We start from the raw sequence: 19,511 nt of genomic DNA, 5'->3' as shown, positions 1-19,511 counted from the left end.
TCTAATTACTTATTCGTTTAAAACGCTATATAAAATAAAGTTTATTATTAATTTGCTGGACAGAGCGGTGAACATTATTATGCATAAGACAAAGATAACGATCCTGATCAGTTTAGAAATCTGTGTACGCTGTAAGGTTTTTACTTCTTAAACTTTTAAAATACACGTTTTGAATAGAAAGAAATCCTCTTCCTGGTAGTGTGTATAGCACGCCAGCACGTCTTTTTTCTCCAATCAGAGGGGTGTCAGATAGTGTCAGCCAATCACCATTCTGCGTTGGGTAGCAACGGGTGACTGTTCTCAGGCGGAAGATGTAAACAGCTTAATGTTCGTGTTAAATATTTTTTTTTTAATTCAATTAAACGGGCACAGTTAAGACATCAAATATACATATACATACTGTATACAGTACAGTTTGCATACGGTAATATGTTTATGTTACGCGATTAAAAAATAAATAAATAAAAATGAAAAGTCCAGCACCAGCTGGATTCGAACACACAGCCTGCCAGCTGGTAGTCACGCACCTAGACCAGTAGGCTACAGGAGAGCTCGCATGATCAGGCAGGCGAAACAGCCCTACATAGCTCTGCCGCAGTACACGGATATAATCATACCGTTATTAAATTCTTTAGATACGCGATTCCATATTATATTCCCTTTTAATCAAATTCTAAAAGTATGCTTGTTGACTCCGGTATCACATTAGTTAAAGACTTCGAAGCTTACAATGTTTAGGGAGAAATGGAATACTGGTGTGTATTTTTTTCTTTAAAGTACCAAGACCAGCCATATACTGTATGTTTACGTTCCAAAATTAATATCGTTTATGGCCTTCACACGCGTTACAGTATGCTCCTATTCTTTTTATGCTCAGCTACTAAGATTTCCCTTCAGTGGTAAAATTCAATATCTACAACGGGCACAGTAAAGACGTTTACAGTACAGTAAGTCTTTCTACGACAGACCAACGGACCACGAGTGCCCCTGTCGGTCAACCAATCACGCACCGCGGTATCGCGTGTCATCATACCTGCGGTATCTGTACTGCGGTGTCTGTACCGCGCACTTTGAATGGCTGCATCTGTACATAGTGACAACATATTTGATATCGGTCAACCACATACTGTACATCTTGCAATCTTTACAAAATGCTTATGAATTTAGAATAAGAAATATCTTAATATATAAACTTGTAATATATATACAAAGAACATTTCTGAACATATTACATTTATTGATACTGTAGATGTCTTAGCTTTGAGGCGTTTCATTTTGTAATGGCAGCCAAGCACACATGAACAATTTCTTTCATTTTGTTCTAAAATGATTTTAGCCAACATATATACATTCACCAATCACAACGTTAAAAGCAATTTGTATATTTTTATATTCTAGTGCTATGAATGACGCCAACAAATTTACTTATAGTAGTAGTTGTATTCAACTGGGAGATGCAGTAGTTGCCGTATCTTCATTAGAGTGATAACATGGCTTGATTTCAACATTTCTATCTTCTATAGTAATCCTTAAGATTCTATATTAAGTTCCTTCCCATTTCAGAATATCTCAATTGTGAAGTGCAGGTATATTAGAGAGAAAATCTTATAATTTTAGAATGTTATAATTATTACTTCATAGTAAACACTTTAGTTTTTTTTTAAGTCAAATTGATGACTTACAAATATCTTTGGTTTCCTACTGTATATCTGAAACTAAAACAGCTGGAATGTCAAAAAAGTCCAAGGAGCTCCTAGTCAAAAAGGTAGGAGCTCCAAGAAAAGAGGCCAATACCAATCTTAGAACTGAGGGTAGTGAGGGCTTAAATATCCTGGGAAGTAGGGGGTGCAGTCATTAGTGCGGTGTCGTGGTTGGATAATTGACCAGTGCGCTGGTGCTTGCTGGAATTACCAATAGTTGTGGCCTGATTAGTGAGAGGTCGTTTGTGGGATAGAATGCAGTTGCTGGTTAACGTGACAGTAGGTACTAAAATAAGACCAAGTTGGCTTGGTCTTGTTAGCATCTTTGTTGATGTTAGCATCTTCGTTGGGTAGGTTTTAAGAGTGCTTCTTCAGCTTATACTTGTTTCTTCCTTGAAATCTACCAGCAATACACTGACGACTATGTTAGAGCTGTCACTTGCTCTATCCACTACAGCAGTTTTTACGTAATTTCACCAATTACCACCCATCTCCTAAATTAACGGTTAATGCTTCACATCTTGCACTACTCTTGCTTTTCTGTACATACTGTACATCCATTCACTATCAGAGACTGAAAATGTCTGTGTTTTACAAACTCATTGATTCGTCTTATTTACAGCACCTTCAATACCAAACTATCCAAACGTCTCCTTGTTCCTCAGAATTCAGAGTATGCTGAATGAGACTTTATTGATAGGACATATCCTTTTCATAAATTCTGATAGGGCTCTCAACCATGCCAAAAAACATCCTTTGGTACATCATACCCTGAACCACAAAAATATGAAGGGTTTTACTATTAGAAAATAACACTCAAGACTACAGAAGCAGCATCCCAGACAGAATTTGAACCCACAACCCTTTGGTTCAGTGCCCTAAATCCTAGTCAATACTGCATCACTTACCATTGTCTGCATTATTTAACATGGATTAAAAAGCTTTTATATGACAGAGACAGTAAAAGCCAAAATTATCCTTAAACTTGTTTCACATATTCGCCTAGCACTCAATGATTGACTAATCTCTTTCTAAATCCATTCATTGATGGATTGCTGCCTTCCACGCTTCCACTGAAATTCATTACCCTGATTTCCATCTATTTAGCACCATTTTCACCTCCCTCTACCTTTATCATACTTTTTCCTTTGCTTTCCCTATCCCACCCATATGCTTCAAATTTCTACCTCCTTCCCCCAGACCCTTTAAAAAGGCATAACATCTGAAACATTTTTTCTGTTCAGTATGGATTTAAGTTCTATACAGTACATTCTCAGCACAATTTTTTAAATATTTACATGAAAATGTTTAGATGCATTTATTAGTTGCAGATTTATTAGCATGTTTGAGCTTGTACAGAATTTAGTCTTATATTCATTTTACTGTAGTAACATTCTTATCTTTTTGGGGTGGAGAAGCTAGATTTTAAAGTAGTTTATTTTTCACTGCTCAGAATAGCTCTTTAAAAAAAGCAAGGTACAAAAAAAAAGCAAATTACATTCCATTAGTTGTAATTCACTTATTAAGTTTCTGACTAATCTCAGACTTACCAGTGAGAGAGAGAGTGATACATCTGCTTAATATTAGTCTCACATTAAAATAATCAATGACATCTATTCCCATTTTTTTATATTTATTTTCCATTTTAGCCTTAGAAAACTATTGTATATATTGGTGGGGTATGCAAGCAGACTGGTTCCTGCTCATAACTGTATTCCATAATACACAATACAAAATTATCATTATTATTATTCATTCCAATATTCATTCCAATATTCATTCCAATATTCATTCCAATATTCATATTATGAAAAAAAGCCTTTAAAATGGTCCATTTATAGACTGGGGTTTTGAAATTTTGAATCAGTGTGAATCTAAATGAGAATTGTTACAAATCAGAATGTTAATGGATTGTTCTAAACGTTTATAATTTACATGTGCTAGATAAACCATTCAAGAAGCTATTGAAAACAGGTAGACTGAAATATGAAAGGAACCATTCACTGCAGAGCTTTGAGCTGTCATGACTCTAAATAAATTTGTAAACCTCTAATATAGAAAAGAATGGAATGTGAACAACTGTTTGATTGTTTTTTTTTAAATGCTAAGTTTATAACAGTTATATTTTCTGTATTCTTCAATTTCCCTGATATAAAATGCACTTTCTAGCTGAAATTTGTTGAGCCACAGATAATGTACTTCTTACAATACATATCTTATCGTTGCTTGCCTCTCTATCCAACTGCCCATCTATCTTATATGTATACGTCCACACAAATAGGTACTGCAGAATACTGGTTAAGGTTATATTTGCATATAGATTAAGTCAGGGTTAGAAATGGTATAAAACACTGTAGGCCAGTAGAACTTGCCTGAAATTTAAAAAAATACACGGCATAGCTTTTCTAAATTGGCAGATCAAACAAATCATTTTAATGACTGGATTATTCTGTACCCTAAAAGTGCCAAGATCTAGCAAGCTCAATCCAATACAAAACCTGTAAATACTTAAATACACTGGACACATTTTGTTCTTGATATTTTATAGTTGTACTAAATATTGTCTGAGAATTGGAGAACAAAGTAGAAAAGTGAAGAGCAATCTAAAAAAATAGGAACAGTATTGCTGTATCTTTTTTCTTTATGCTGTGTATCACTTCTAAAATTACAGCAGTGTGAGTGACCTTTGACTCTTATGATAGGAGTGAGAGACCTTCTGATAAATCACCAAGGACAACTGAGAGAGTTTCAATGTGACCAGTCTTAAGGGAATAGTCTAGGTGAAACAAAGATTCAAACTTAAAGAACTCCAAAAGAGAGACAGAACAGGGACAGGTGGTGCTGACAAGCAAGGCATCCAGGAAGACATGGGGAAGAATTAATCTTTGATAATTCCTCTTCATGCTTACAAACAGAGAAAAGCAAATAGGCAGCTTGCTGTGCACTGTCCCCATCCTAGCACTGCATGCATCTAAAGTATAATAAGTGTGTGTGTCTTATTACTTGTTTTCTGAAGAGTCATGTCTCACCTGCACTAAATACCCATAACCTATTTGTTATAGTCCCTACAGGTCTATAAAATCTTATTATGTCTAGATTGCACCAGAGTATAATGGTAACTGATAATTCCCAATGAATAAAAACAAAACAAAACTGGTGTAAATGTTATTGCTCACATCCATGAACAAATACTACTATGAATACTTCATCTCTCAATCCTCTTTAAGAATATAAACCAAGTTCTAAAAGTCTATATATGTTACAAATTGTCTCTTTGGTATTGCACCATAAATATTTTAAATCAGATCCCATAAGACAGCTATTTTAAAAATACAAATTTTCCAACACTAGATTGCATTTGATGAATGAAAAGCAAGAATGTGTGATCTTTGATAATACTATTGTCCTTCAAACACAAGACTTTGTTTTAAAAATAAATGTAAATAAAAACAAATGTAACTGTTCCTGGTTCCTTTTAGAGACTGTAATTATGGTTACTGTAATTATGGTTTTAGTAACTATTGAGTGTCAACAAAAAGTTTGTGATCCCCAATATAGAAATTACAATTTCTAACCATGATAGCATTGTTAAATTGAAAATTATCATTTTTAAATAAGTATTGCTAAGATACAATTTCAATGTTTTTTGAGATGATATGGTACTGTAAATGAAGTAGAAAAAATAATTCAGAATCAGTTTGTGAAGTAAGTGAACATTTTGATTACTTTGCACAATTAAGGAGGTAATTAGAATCAGTCGGTTAAATAATTAGGTAAGTAAACAAGATTGAGTTTGGATAGCCCTATATAAAGAAAAATTGTCTGTAGTCTTCTCCATACATATTAGTGGAGACTTCTCACAAACTTTCACTATTGGTTCACAATAACGCTTTTTGCACTGTATTATTATAGTTTTGATTAATTATGTAAGTGTAATGTTAATCTTGAAGACATACAAGCATGTTTCCAAGACATAAGACTATTCAATATACTGAATATTTGTTAACATCTGCACATTTTTAAGTCTGCTATTCTCCAATAGCAATTGTATTTGAACATCAAATTAATTTAACAACACTTTAGAAAAGTTAAGTTTATCTTCTTAATATCCATAAAATAAATATTAAGATCTGCAGAGGTTGAAGAGGAAAAGGTTGTGGTCAGTCCCTTGAGGGCACCACACAGGCTCCTGTGACATCTATGAAAATTTGTACTGTTCTTTTCCATGACAGTATTCATCATATACCACAAATTCACAAAGTGACAGCATCTTGGCAGGGCACATCGGTTCAATTCCATTGTACCTTGCCTCCAACTTCAAATTAGCTGTAACGCCAGCAGTTAAGGCAGTATGCCAGGTTGTGGTCAAATATGATCTTCCATCCATAGCTCCCAATGCACAAGGGCATGCAAATTAAATGTACCATGTTACCGTGTGTTTTGGAAAGACATTTCTGTGAGAGCTGCTGACATATTGTAAAGACAGCACTGCCATGAGAGCATTCTTAGTAAAAATAAGTCAGAAAACTACTCCGAAGATAATGTCAATTTTCTGGAGCTTTCATCACACACTTGGAATATAAGACTTAAGAATACTTCTGTTACATTAGCTCATAGATCACATGACTTAGTGCACTCTACAATTCAGACATGTGCAGTACTTACATTCGTGTTTTCTGAGAATCGCTTTCAAAAGCAATAACTTTTGCTGTTTCCTGTGCTTTATCATCAAATCAAAAACCTTACATGCAATAAGGCATGATCAAACTCACCTGCAAGTCTTATTAAGGTTGAGGGGAAATCCAATACATTTTACAGTGCAGGAAATGGATAAATTGTCATATAGTAGAGCATAATATATATACAGTATATACACTGTATATGATATATTTAATGTAAAGAAAATTACACAAAGCACTCATTAATTGGTTAGTTAAAATAGCTATATAAATCCCCATACCATATATGTAAAGGGACATACTGTATATAGTATGAATGGAACTATGGGGATCACCTTCTCATAGGAAGAGGTATTGGATAGGTTTCATTCAGCTGTGTGTCACATCCTTCCAATAATGCAACCCTTCATGGACACAAATTGTGGTTACACTATCACCCCACTTGTATCTATATAAAATTTCAATGCTTCATGGCACACCGAGACTTGCATATAAACAGTTAAAAATAATTTCAAACAGTAAATGCTTCTCTTCTACAAATCACCTACAGTAGGATATTTGTATATTCATTGGATTAACATATTGTTCATAATTAAAGTGTCAGAGAATACATTTACAATCTTGCAACTGCTAAGCCTGTCAGTAAATGTAGTCAGACCACTGTGTAACCTTAAGGGACACTTTCCAAGGGAAAAATATTTTCCCTTTAAAGGACCTTTGTTGTTTATGTGCATCCACTACATGCTATCCAATTAAAGGTTTCTGTAAAAATCTATAATGTATTACTGGGATAAGATAGCAAAAGGTAACTGAAACAGTATTTCCATTCATCAACAACAAATTACCACTGTTTCGTACAGTACAGCAGGCTATTAGGATTATTTCACACAAGAGCTAAAAGTTCTATAGAACAAAGGAAAGAAAGGTAAAGAGTTAGTTGCTTAAACACTATTATGTTTTATATTTCAAGTTTGAAAAAAGACAACTGCATTCACTAATAGAGTTTTGTAAACTGTACATACAGTATAAGAATATTTGTTTCAATTGCAGGTGACATGAAAACAACTTTGGGGATTGTTTAGAAAAACAGACATTTAATTTTTCAAAGGGTATAAACACATTAATGCATTAAACTACTCACTTTTGTACCTCTTTCATAAACCACTGTGATAACAAGGTAGTCATGCTGAACTGGCATGATAAAAGTGCTAAACAATTACAGAAAAGTAAGCAAGCAACCAAGTAAAGTGACTATGCAAATTAAAGCATCCAAATCTGTCAACAGGATTAACCTAAGTGCGCTGTGGAAATGGATTGTGGAATTCAAGTTGGAATGAAAATATCAAAGAAAGGAAAAATATCCAAACATACGCCACTTAAGAACTTATTATTCCAAGACAGAAGCCAGATGGAAGAGACAGATAAACTACCTGCAGCATTTGTAAATAAGAGAAAACACATTTACAATTGGCAATTTTTACATGACTTGAAAGATGTGAATGAAATGCATATTAATATCAGGCACCATATTTATTCTTTATGAAATCACTGTAAACATACAAGCTAACAGTTTTTTTTGAAGTAACATGAAATTACATCTATTTTCACTTTTGTTGATATGTAAACATGAGACGTATTGAAAATAAAAGTGCAAAAAAGTACATTCCCACACATCACAGTAGTTCAGTGGCTCACCCAGATCATGATCAGAGGCAGACATGTTGTCCAGTTACACAGCTGTTTCACTGTCCAGCAAAATGGATAGGTGTAAATTTGTACCATGAACATTTCATGTCAATGGAGCCCTGGGTTTAATTATTGGGGTGATATCTGTGTGGAGTTTGTACATTTGCATGGATTTCCTTTGGGTGCTCCAGTTTCATCCCACAGTCCAAATACATATGTTTATTGGCTTCTGAGAAAATTGACTCTGGTGTAAGTGTGTGTGTGTTTGTGTCTATGTATGCCCTGCAAAGGACTAGTGCACTGTCCAGGGTGTATAATACCTTGCACATATCACTTACTTGGATAGACTTTCTCTCCCCAACTCTCTACTGGTTAAAGTGGTTAAGAAATGGATAGATTGACTCACTAATTTGTTGTGTAGTAAAGGCATGCAAACATTTTTTTTATTTAAATATTTAATAAGATAAATAATATTTAAGAATATAACAAAGGCTTCAAATTAAATAATGCCATCTAGTACAGTTTGTTACTAGTTACAAATTGATCCATAAATCGAATCCAGAGAAGTCAGAGCATAAGCATTAACACGATGGTTTGGTTTTGTGTATAAAACTGCCAGTAAATGGTCAGAAGAGAAAAGAAAATCCTTTTTTTTTCAATGTCATGAAATGTTAGAAAAATAGAAACTGATAAGAGAGAGAATTATCAGAAAGACTTTTTTTACCATATAAGAGATTCATCTGGACATAAAAAAATTGTAGCTGGGTATAGTTTACCCAGAAACATTGGGGATCATTGGGGATCACCTCTACAACTGAAATAGAAACTACAGTATAAATGTTGGGTGATATATTGCAAAAAACATGAGACTTAAGTATAAAGTAAACAGGAAATCTAATTAAAATTTTAGAATATTACAATTTTTAGCAATCGTGCAAAACCTCAAGAATGCTAAAACAATAATGGATCAATAAAGTGTGTTGTTAAACAGTATCACTGAAAGCATACTGTTGTAGAAATGTTCTAGAAAAATTGGTCAAAATCTTATCCCATAATTCAATCCAGTAATGATAAACTAGTAGAAAAATACAGGGCAATTCTGCAAACATGGGAACTATGCAATTCCACAAGGCTGGCCTCTTTATTTCTTTTTTTTTTTGGCTGAAGTTTTTTGGTTGTTAACGCTTTTTTTCTGCTATATTCAGAAAAAGAGTTTGTCTGAAGTATTGAACTTGAGTCCACGAAAATCAAGTTCTCCACAAAAGCAACTGACAACAGCCTAAGCTTTCTTAGTCAAGCTAAGAAAGGATCAGAAATTAAAAATGGTCTTAATTTACATTACCTCACTATAGAAACAATAGGAACATTAATTAATTCAGCATTGTCAAACACAATTATTGTGGTGAATTGACCCAAGCCCAGTTTGGCAGAGAGGACGGTGGCAGAGAATAAGCAAAAGGCAAGTTTGCAGCTTCACAAAGGCAGAGGGTTTATTGCCCATTTAGGTGTGCTGGTCACCAGGGAGAGAGCGAGAGATTGCAGACAGAGAGAAGGGGGGAGCACAGTTTGCCATAGATTGCCATGTGTGCCAAGAGAGCCAGTGTTAAGAGCCCCCCCTTATAGGTTACAGTGGGGGAGGGGAAGCTGCTCCACTGAAAGTGAAGGGGCAATGGCACAATCCATAACATAGCTAGGGGTGCAGAACACTTCATGATCATGTCATATAAAAACCCACTAATTATGTGTAAATATCCGCAAATATATTTAAACAACAGAAAACTTTTCCTATTGAAAATCAGCTGAATACATGGCATTTTTCCTTCTGATAAAAGCCATTTACCATTATTGTTGTTTTTATGAATCACTTTTAAGTTATGCAAAGATGGAAAAATTGTGCTCCTATGTAGACAAAGACAGCCATCTAACCTTAGTAAAACTTATTATGAAGCATGCCAGACATAGAAGTTGCTTCAGGTTTGCAAATCTTAAGCAGCTCTGAAAAAGTTTTAAAACTATAATGATTGATTCATTCAAGCAGCTGAAAATTTACATTTTAGAAGTGTGAGTTGCTTACAAAAATATATTATTGATAACTGTATATATTAAATTGCTTCTGCCATCCAATTCAGTTTGAATATGATGATTTGGAAATCAGGAATATTAGATTGTTTACTTTTGCACTTTACAGTAGGTGCATGTACTGTAGAACATGCATGGTGTAGTCTAGTGACATGATTCCATTTCACTACAGACATGCACACACTGTGGTGCATGGTGACATCTTTAAGTGCAGTAAAGAAATCAATCATCATGAAGCGATACAACAATAAAGGGTATGGACATTTTTTAAGTTGCCTTTAACTGTGTACTATGACTTCAAGATTAAACTTTTTTATTCCTTCCTTGACTTCACATACCAGAATGAGTAATGCGAAGGCAGCAATGTGATGACTTTGCTTGTAAATGTAGTGGCCCTCCCAGGATTTTTCTGCATTCATACTGGAATGTGCTTTAAGCATGTTTACACTGGGAAATAGTCCTGTGCCGGAATTTATCTTCAAGATCCATTTCAAAATATATTAATTGGTGAACTGTACTGTACAGTATACAGTATGCTACAAAAATATGCTAGAATACTTCCCCATGACCACTTGTTCTATCACATTTGTGCTGGTGTAAATGCACCTATTGTTTGTTTTAAGTGACTCTGAGGATTTGCAATAAAAATTACCACTTGCAACTTTTCTTAGGGGGAAAACCTCCAATATCACTGAATTGAAAAAGATTTTTAAGACACACAAAATTAAAACCATAGAATCCATTGAAGATTAAAACAAGTGCTCACTAGGACAGTATGCAAAGAAACAATAATTCTATGGGCACTTTTGACTGGGAAGCATGCAGTGTAACTGTATATACCACACGGCAAAAAACTGAAAATCATCTGTACTGTTGATACATTTCTTTGGAACTAAAATCAAGAGGAACCACCTTACATTAGTTAACAGTAAATATTGATGGCAACAGTGCTGGCTTGGATGCTGTAGTACTGTTGACAGTTCTAGGAGGCATTATCATCATAACCATATTATACAGGAAAGAAAATAATGAATTACAGATTTTACATGCTTAAAAGGCAAATAACTAGGACCAGGACTTCTCGAACTACAATCTCTCCAATCCATTTCATTGCTGTACCTTAGCGCAAATACCACCTTAGTTTTGTAATTGAAATTTATAACACAAGAAAGAATCCAGCTCCAGTCCAATCTATCACACTGTTAACTGCACTAATAGCACGCTTTAACAACCAGTAAGGCATCAATCCCTTTGGTGGGGTTGCCTTGTCCTCTTGGCCAGACTGTAACTCCTAAAAACAGGCAAACAATGTCAAAAGATTTCATATAATTATCAATTATAATTATATATTTATTGTAATTGTAATACTGCATTTATCCATGTACTGTATATTGAATATAAATCTTCTCCTTTGCTTTGTTTATCATGTTACTTAAAAAAAAACTGTTAGCTTGTACTGTATGTTACAATTAAATCCTAAAGCCTCTGTGTTGTGTATTACTACATCGAAGGTTCAGCAGGATCAATATAATGTCCATTAACGTACTTGTTGCACTACAGATAGTGGAACAGACATTAAAGGCCACTTTTGAAGGCTGTGCTTTATGGTACAGAAATCCTAATAAACGCCTTAATAAAAACTTAAACTCTTTAATATGCAACAAGTAGATATATAGTATACAAAATTAAAAGTCTTGGTTTTATTGGATAAATTAATTCTCCCATTCTTTTATATAAGAGAATATTCCTTTGAAACATCAACTCACAACAAAACAATACTCAGTGCCTTGCACAAGTAGACCCTTTCAAAGTTTGCAGATTGTGTTCATTTAAAGCTTAATAGTCATGACACTTTGAAGTAGTAATTAATATTTGTTACACAAAGAACCTATTCTACACATTCAAATACAAAAAATGATTAATATGAAAGGAAATGTCACAGTTACATAAGTATTCAAACCCTTTACTCTAGCAAACTTAATTTAGGTGAATTATTGCTTTTTGCATGCAATAATGTTTCAGATGATTTCAAAATAAATACAGTTGTTTAGTGAATTTTAAGCAACGATACAACCATGAAGACCAAGGAGCTCCCCAAACAACTCAGGGGTAAAGATATACTGTACTGTACACTATAAAGACAGAGATCAATAGATCAGACTGAAAAGGGGGGTATAAACAACTCAAAGACCCTTAATAACATTCTGGATATGGTGAAGTCCATCATTAAGAAATGGAAGGCACCAAGACAAAGTCAGGATCACGCTGTCTCCCAAACTGAGCAGTCGGGCCAAGGAAACTAGTTAGTGATGCCACCATGGGGTCAACTCCAAATTTAAGAGTTACTGAGCCTGAGATTTGAAATAAACTATAAAGTATAAATAATGCTATGCATCATTATGTAATTTCACAAAATTGGATCCTAAGAAGGTTCTGAATACTTTTGCAAAACACTGCATACTCTGACTTCTTAAGACATTGAAGATTTATCAGTATTTGTTGACCTGATAAGCTGTCCATTTTGTAGCTCATTTGAGAATATCATCCATGCTTTTCAAAGTTGAGTTTTATCCCTATTAAACCTTCCTAGAGGTCACTGGGCAAAATGGAAAAAAGATGATGTGATACTGCATACTCTTATGATCCTGATCAAACTCCTTGATTAGGATCATACTTTACAATTCTTAGTCATGCTTTGCAACTCATTATGTTCTCAACCATATTACGGAGTGCTACCCATACTTCATATTTCATACCCATACTTCATAGATTCATAGTTCTTTTACAATTCTCATGTATTTTTAATAATATTTTACTAGAATTAGTGATGGTATTTTCACGTTTGGCTCCTTCTTTTCAGCAGTTATTTGATTGCCTGCATTTCTTTTTTAAACATATACAGTATAACCCATGTAAAACATGTTGACTGTAGATATATTCTTTGGATACAACATGGAAACATGTCAGTAACTAAAGGGTTAAACATTAGTTTAAGAATCAAAGCATGAAATATAGATCACTTGATCATAGAAAAGCATAACATAAAAAAATATATATTTTGTCTCCCATGAGTGTCTGTCATTTCTGGTCTGCTTCTAAATCGGAGACCAGGAATAAGCAATGGAAAAGTGATTTATTTATGGCATCATTTAAGGCTTGAATTTAAAGAGCTCAGCTTGTCCATGCCAGCCGCCTTGTTGTCAAATAACTAAACAGCATAAATATACCGACTGCCACTATTAAATTTAAAGTGCTCTATGTAGCTTTGGGAATACTTTGTTCATACTTCAGAAGGCTGATGTCTTCTATGTCTGTGGTGAGTAGATTTCACTGCATTTCACATGTTGAGAAATATTCAGAAAGCTAGCACATCGGAAAGAGTGCATTACATAACATGTTTAATCATCTTGAGGATAAAAATATGCACAAATGAGATAAATAAATCTAAAAGAACGAAAATTAATTTTGGTTGGTAGGACATCACAAAACTCTCCTCTCATTTGTTGTTGTTTTTTCAAAGTACTGCACAGTATGTACTGTATATATTCGTATTTATGTAATGTACAGGTATGCATGAGTCCATATGAGTCCAAATGATGTACTGTATGTGCATATTCTCTTTTAACACAAGGTATAAAAATGTCAGGTGAGTGAACATAAAAGTTCATGAGGCTTAATTGAAAATTGTTTTTATTTAGAGCAAATTAGGACACGTTATGAGAGAATGTCCCAAAAAAATAGAAAACCATTATAGGTGTCCTGTTTGAGTATCCAATTACAAACTAAGGTCACATTCTATGAGATAAACTATTTTATATTGCAATAAATGTCTCAGGATTCAGACACACTACACTGTTCATTTCCACATGACGGACATTAATTAATGTTAACTCCCAGAGTTAATTCAATGGAAATGCACTGAAAGTATGTCTTTGACTTACTATACATGTACTGTATGACAGAGTTGCCATATTAAAATCAATGGTTATGACAAAGATGATACTTTACAGCTTTAATGATACAGTGATAAGAACAAAATGGAACAGCTAAACTATATATATCCTTCTGTGGTAGCCTGGCCTTGTGTTTTAATTTACATTCTTTAATTTCTAATCCTAAAGTCATAAAACTCCCCAACAAATTTGTTAACTTTGTCACTCTTGCTTTTCTGAAGCATCATATATATCCAATATATAAACATGATTTCAAGTATTTAAAACACATTGTTTACATTTCATACTGGCCATTTTGTTCATGACTTCAAAAAAAAAACTTTAAAATGTTTACTATGTTTGGCATTCAATCACAGTTGATTGCAAGCTATATAACTACAGGTTGAAGGGGGAATTTGTCAGAAGGGTTCAGGCAAGGAAACAAGTAAAGGTTAATTCCATGCAAAAAGGTAAAGAGAAGAATTGTTCTGTGCTTAAAATGTCTTCATCAGTTCAGTTTTAATTACATGCTTTATTTGTTCTAATATGATCTGAAACTATATGAAAATCCTATTTTACTACAAATATGAAACAAAAATTACAAAAACATAAACATACTGAAATCATACTATTGTTTCATATTCACACTTTAGGGATATGTTATTTACATTTAAAGTGAATCTAAGTAGACAAAATCATTGGAATTACCTCTGCTAATCAAATGATTAAACACACAATCTCATTTTTTAAGCATATTTTCTTAACATACCTGATGGTGTATGTAGCACATCCCTGTGGAATTGGTTACTTTCCATGAAAAAACTATGAAACTAGTTCATATTCTGAAAGTTGTATTTAGCCTCCCAGATTAATCTTTCATATATCCCAGCAGAAATCATGTTCATTAGCAAGATAAAGAAAAGGACAGGATGAGTTCTGTGAACATGCTTGTATTATCCTTCACCACTGGGGGCAGCTTGACTCAAGATTGCATTCCACTGAAACCAGAGCAACAGTCTAGCAAGCTATCAGAATGAGAGAGAGTGCTGGAGTGAGCATCGTTTCCCATTCACTGCTGCGGATCTGCTTTTGTGTACACATTTCTCTGCTTCCTCAGAAAATCAGATGCTACTATGGGAACTTCTGTGCAGTGGGGTACTGGGCACAAACAAAGAGAACTGAATGCTGGCTAAGGAAAGTTGTTTAGAAATGCTGGGGAGAGAACATGTTCTGTCGTTACCCCTACTGCTGGTACTGCTGTTTCCTAAATATAAAAATGAGATACTGCAATGTCCACGAAGTGCAAATTACCTAGTTGAAGTTTAACCCTTTGCAAGTGCTCCTTTTTTTCTGCTTTTGTTTTCAAGTTTGCCTGACAAGGGGGAGTAATGTTCCAAAAATTGTCTGCATCCTTTAGGTTGCAGTTCTTATATCTGGGTGTCAGTGTACATTGACTTTCAGCAGTGCCACTGACACTATCATACTTGTGGCACAGTGAACAAAGAACAGAAAAGCTAGGAACAAATTCTACAGAAGTCAAAGGATGGGTGAGTACAATTACATACTATCTTCTCAGCTTTAAATAAAATTAATGTAAAAATGCCAACAAAAATTGTGGATTTTAAATGTGGATTTTATAGCCATGTACTTTCTATTGGTAGTACATGAGTCCTATTCATTTTTAAAATAGAATAATTAAGGTGATGTAATAAATAGTAAATTCTGTTTAGTATTCATAAAACAAAAACAATACACTCTATAAACACTATGTTAAAATTAATTTTAAAAAATACTTTTTTTTAATTGATTGAATACATTTGAGTAATTAGAATTTTACTAAATGAAAGCACCATAATAGGTCCTACAGAGAATAAACAATTTCACGAGGTTTTAAATTATTGCTACAAATTAACAAATATTCTACTAACAAGATTTACAATTGTACTTAATTATATGTACACATCTTCTGTTTGACTGTTTGTTTACACTAATTTCAAGAGATAATTGTAATGGAAAGATGAAAAACCTTTGTAAACTGATAATGCATTGAGATGACATTTTTATTTTCTGTATTGTAGGTTTCAGTGCTATCAGGCTACTAAGCAGATCAGCTGCAGTACTAGTGATAGCTCCTACTGTACTACTGACAATGCTTTCCTCAGCTGAACGTGGATGCCCTAAGGGCTGTAGGTGTGAAGGCAAAATGATCTACTGTGAATCACAAAAACTGCTAGAAATTCCCCAAGGGATTTCAGGAGGCTGCTTGGGTCTCTCACTACGTTACAACAGCCTGCAAAGCCTCAAATACAATCAGTTCAAAGGACTGAACCAGCTTACTTGGTTGTATCTGGATCATAATCACATCAGCAATATAGATGAAAATGCTTTCAATGGCATACGAAGATTGAAAGAGCTGATACTGAGCTCCAATAAAATCAAACAGTTGCTAAATAACACATTCCGACCAGTGACTAACCTACGGAACTTGGATATCTCCTATAATCAGTTATCTTCACTTGGCACAGAACAATTCAGAGGCTTACGGAAACTACAGAGCTTGCACCTGCGATCCAATAATCTCCGAAATATCCCAGTTCGGATATTCCAGGACTGTCGCAACCTGGAATTCTTGGACATGGGTTATAACCGCATACGAAGTTTGGCAAGGAATGTTTTTGCTGGCTTAATTCGTCTAAAGGAACTACATCTGGAACATAATCAGTTTGGAAAGCTTAACCTAGCTCTATTTCCACGTCTTGTAAGTCTGCAATTTCTCTACCTTCAGTGGAATAAGATCAGTGTCATTGGTCAAACTATGTCCTGGACTTGGAGCTCTTTACAAAAGCTTGACTTGTCTGGCAATGAGATTGAAGCATTTAGTGGACCAAGTGTTTTCCAATGTGTTCCCAATTTGCAAACCCTCAATCTGGATTCTAACAAGCTCACATTTATTGGACAGGAAATTGTGGATTCCTGGATTTCTCTTAGTACCATAAGTCTGACGGGGAATATATGGGAATGTAGCCAAAACATCTGTTCCCTTGTAAACTGGTTGAAAAGTTTTCGAGGGTGGAGGGAGAATACCATTATCTGTGCCAGTCCAAAGGAACTGCAGGGGGTGAATGTGATGGAGGCAGTGAAAAATTACAGCATATGCAGCAAAAGTACCTTTGAGAAATTGGATACAAGAGTTCCAGTCAATCCTCCTTTGAAGCCTACCCCCAGCAGGCCAAAACAGGAGACCAAACATGAGATTCCTTTTCTGCCTACCCCAAGCATACCAGAATCAAGCACTGATGCTGACCATGACACAGAGCACATCTCCTTTCACAAAATCATTGCAGGGAGTGTAGCACTCTTCCTTTCTGTACTTGTGATTCTGTTAGTGATTTATGTCTCTTGGAAGCGTTATCCTGCTAGCATGAAGCAACTGCAACAGAAGTCTCTGATGAGAAGGCGCAGAAAAAAGAAAAGGCAGTCACTAAAGCAAATGACTCCCACTACACAGGAATACTATGTTGATTATAAGCCTACGAATACTGAAACCAGTGAGATGCTGCTGAATGGAACAGGACCCTGCACATTTAGCAAAACAGGCTCCAGGGAATGTGAGGTATGAGCCTTTATTATAAAACTGATTTTTTTAAAGTGGAAAATACTGTAGTTTTTAACTCTGGTTTATAAGATTTATTTACAAGAAATATTGTGTCTTCTGTCCAGCTTAGTGTGTCTGCAACATGCATTGGTAATGCCAGTCACTTGTGTAAGCCATAATCAACTCATTAAAGAATCCATCCATGTCAGCCTAACACTGGTTTTAGTGGATAATACAATGCACATTGTACTGATTTTTTTAAATATCTGATTACACTGCTGATTTTTAACTTTTTAAATCATCCTTTCCACATCCCTATGATTTAATTCTAACACTATTAGGTTCTATATGGCACAGTATACTGTAAGTTTTGTCATACAACATTTAAAAAGCCACAAAGATTGATCAGATAATTTACCGCTATACAGATTAATACTGCTTTGACTATAAAACACAAACTTGAAAAAGCATCAAAGTAAAATACTATTAAGTTGACATATTCAGCTTTCCATCTAATATCTCTTGTTAGAAGTGCTGATGCAGCAGTTTGCTCCTCATGAATGTATAATGCATTTTTTTCAACGAGGATAACAACCTCTTTTGATGATAAGTAATTTTCTAGAGGTTAAAAATAAAATCCAAGTGCTTGCATTTCATTACTGTTGGTGACTGAACACTAACTTTTACATGTGTGCATATGCACAGATTCTGTATTTTATATAAACAGACACATAAGGTCTATAGTATACAGTATGTCTTAAATACAGAAATTTGCCTTTAATAATTCACAACCAGTTCTACCATCTTGTAAAACTGTTCACTATTCAGTGTGAAAGAGAAATGAAATGGAAAACTGAATGAGGTCCAGTGAATTTGCACTTAAAATACAGTACAGTAGCTTGATGAAATAAGAGCTAATGGATTATCTTTTTTTTGTTAAAAGTGGCAAATGACATCTGTGGCAAAAAAAGTTGATATTTCTTCCCTAAATCCCCTAAAGCATCAACCCTTTGCTTTTGGTTCTGATAAACTTCTCGTGACATTAGGAATGCCAGTGGAAATACAAAATCTGAAGTTCTCTTTGGCTATCCCATTAACACACAATGCTAGCTGGACTGACATTGTCTTATTTTAATGATCATCACCCAATCAGTATGTGAACGTCACACTAATGGCCTACTAGAGCAATATTCATAAATATGAAAAAAACAACCCTAGAACTGCATTTTATCACTTATGAATCACATTATATTCTTTATACATTTTTCTCTTTTTAACAGACTCTCTAAAAAACAGGATTATGTTCTGGAGATGAGATTAGAATTTAATCAATACCACATTTTATGATTTAATGAAATGGCTTAATATATTACATTATATAATACATTTATGGGTCTTATTTACTTTGGTTATTTTTTTACCGAAGAGCATCTGTACTGTACAGTATCATTTAAAGCACAAATCATTAAATCAGTTTGTGTATTCTTCTGTAGTTTCCCTCCAGCAAAGACTTTAAAAATCTAAATTTCTATATATATTTACTAAAGAAACATCACCTCAGAGTGATGGATGTGGAGTTGAAGCTCAGTAAATTATACCCACGTATAAAGAGTAACTAACTGATATATCCTTCCATTTTCATATGGGTCTCTCACTACGTTACATGACATATTTGAAACATATTTTTATTGTTCAATCAATTATTTGACATTACCAGAATTACTTAAACTATTTATAGATACAATGTTAAAGTAGCCTTCTCCTGATACACAGCACTGTATTCTTATCTTTTGATGTCGACTGCTTCATTCATCACAGTAGATCTCTAATGCAGTTAAAA

At 34.3% G+C, this 19,511-nt stretch overlaps 2 protein-coding genes across 2 annotated transcripts in view; one reads left to right on the top strand and one right to left on the bottom strand.

Moving 5' to 3' along the window:
• Positions 1 to 19,511, bottom strand: part of LOC148661626 (catenin alpha-3-like) — a 600,833-nt gene that overhangs the window by 286,612 nt on the left and 294,710 nt on the right. The window lies entirely within an intron of this gene.
• The window catches only part of LOC148661627 (leucine-rich repeat transmembrane neuronal protein 3-like), a 107,104-nt gene continuing 102,685 nt past the window's right edge, over positions 15,093 to 19,511 (top strand). Inside the window, exons 1-2 of the mRNA XM_088635642.1 lie at positions 15,093 to 15,623; positions 16,155 to 17,689. Of these exons, the coding sequence (XP_088491768.1) occupies positions 15,620 to 15,623; positions 16,155 to 17,689 (1,539 nt within the window). The 5' untranslated portion in view covers positions 15,093 to 15,619. The remainder of the gene's footprint in view (positions 15,624 to 16,154; positions 17,690 to 19,511) is intronic.

The sequence above is a fragment of the Lepisosteus platostomus genome, chromosome 6, assembly GCF_059453375.1.
Source record: "Lepisosteus platostomus isolate fLepPlt1 chromosome 6, fLepPlt1.hap1, whole genome shotgun sequence".
NCBI classification, from domain to species: Eukaryota; Metazoa; Chordata; class Actinopteri; order Semionotiformes; family Lepisosteidae; genus Lepisosteus; species Lepisosteus platostomus.
Note: the sequence above shows the minus strand (reverse complement) of the source record. Positions and strands in the feature narration are given on the sequence as shown.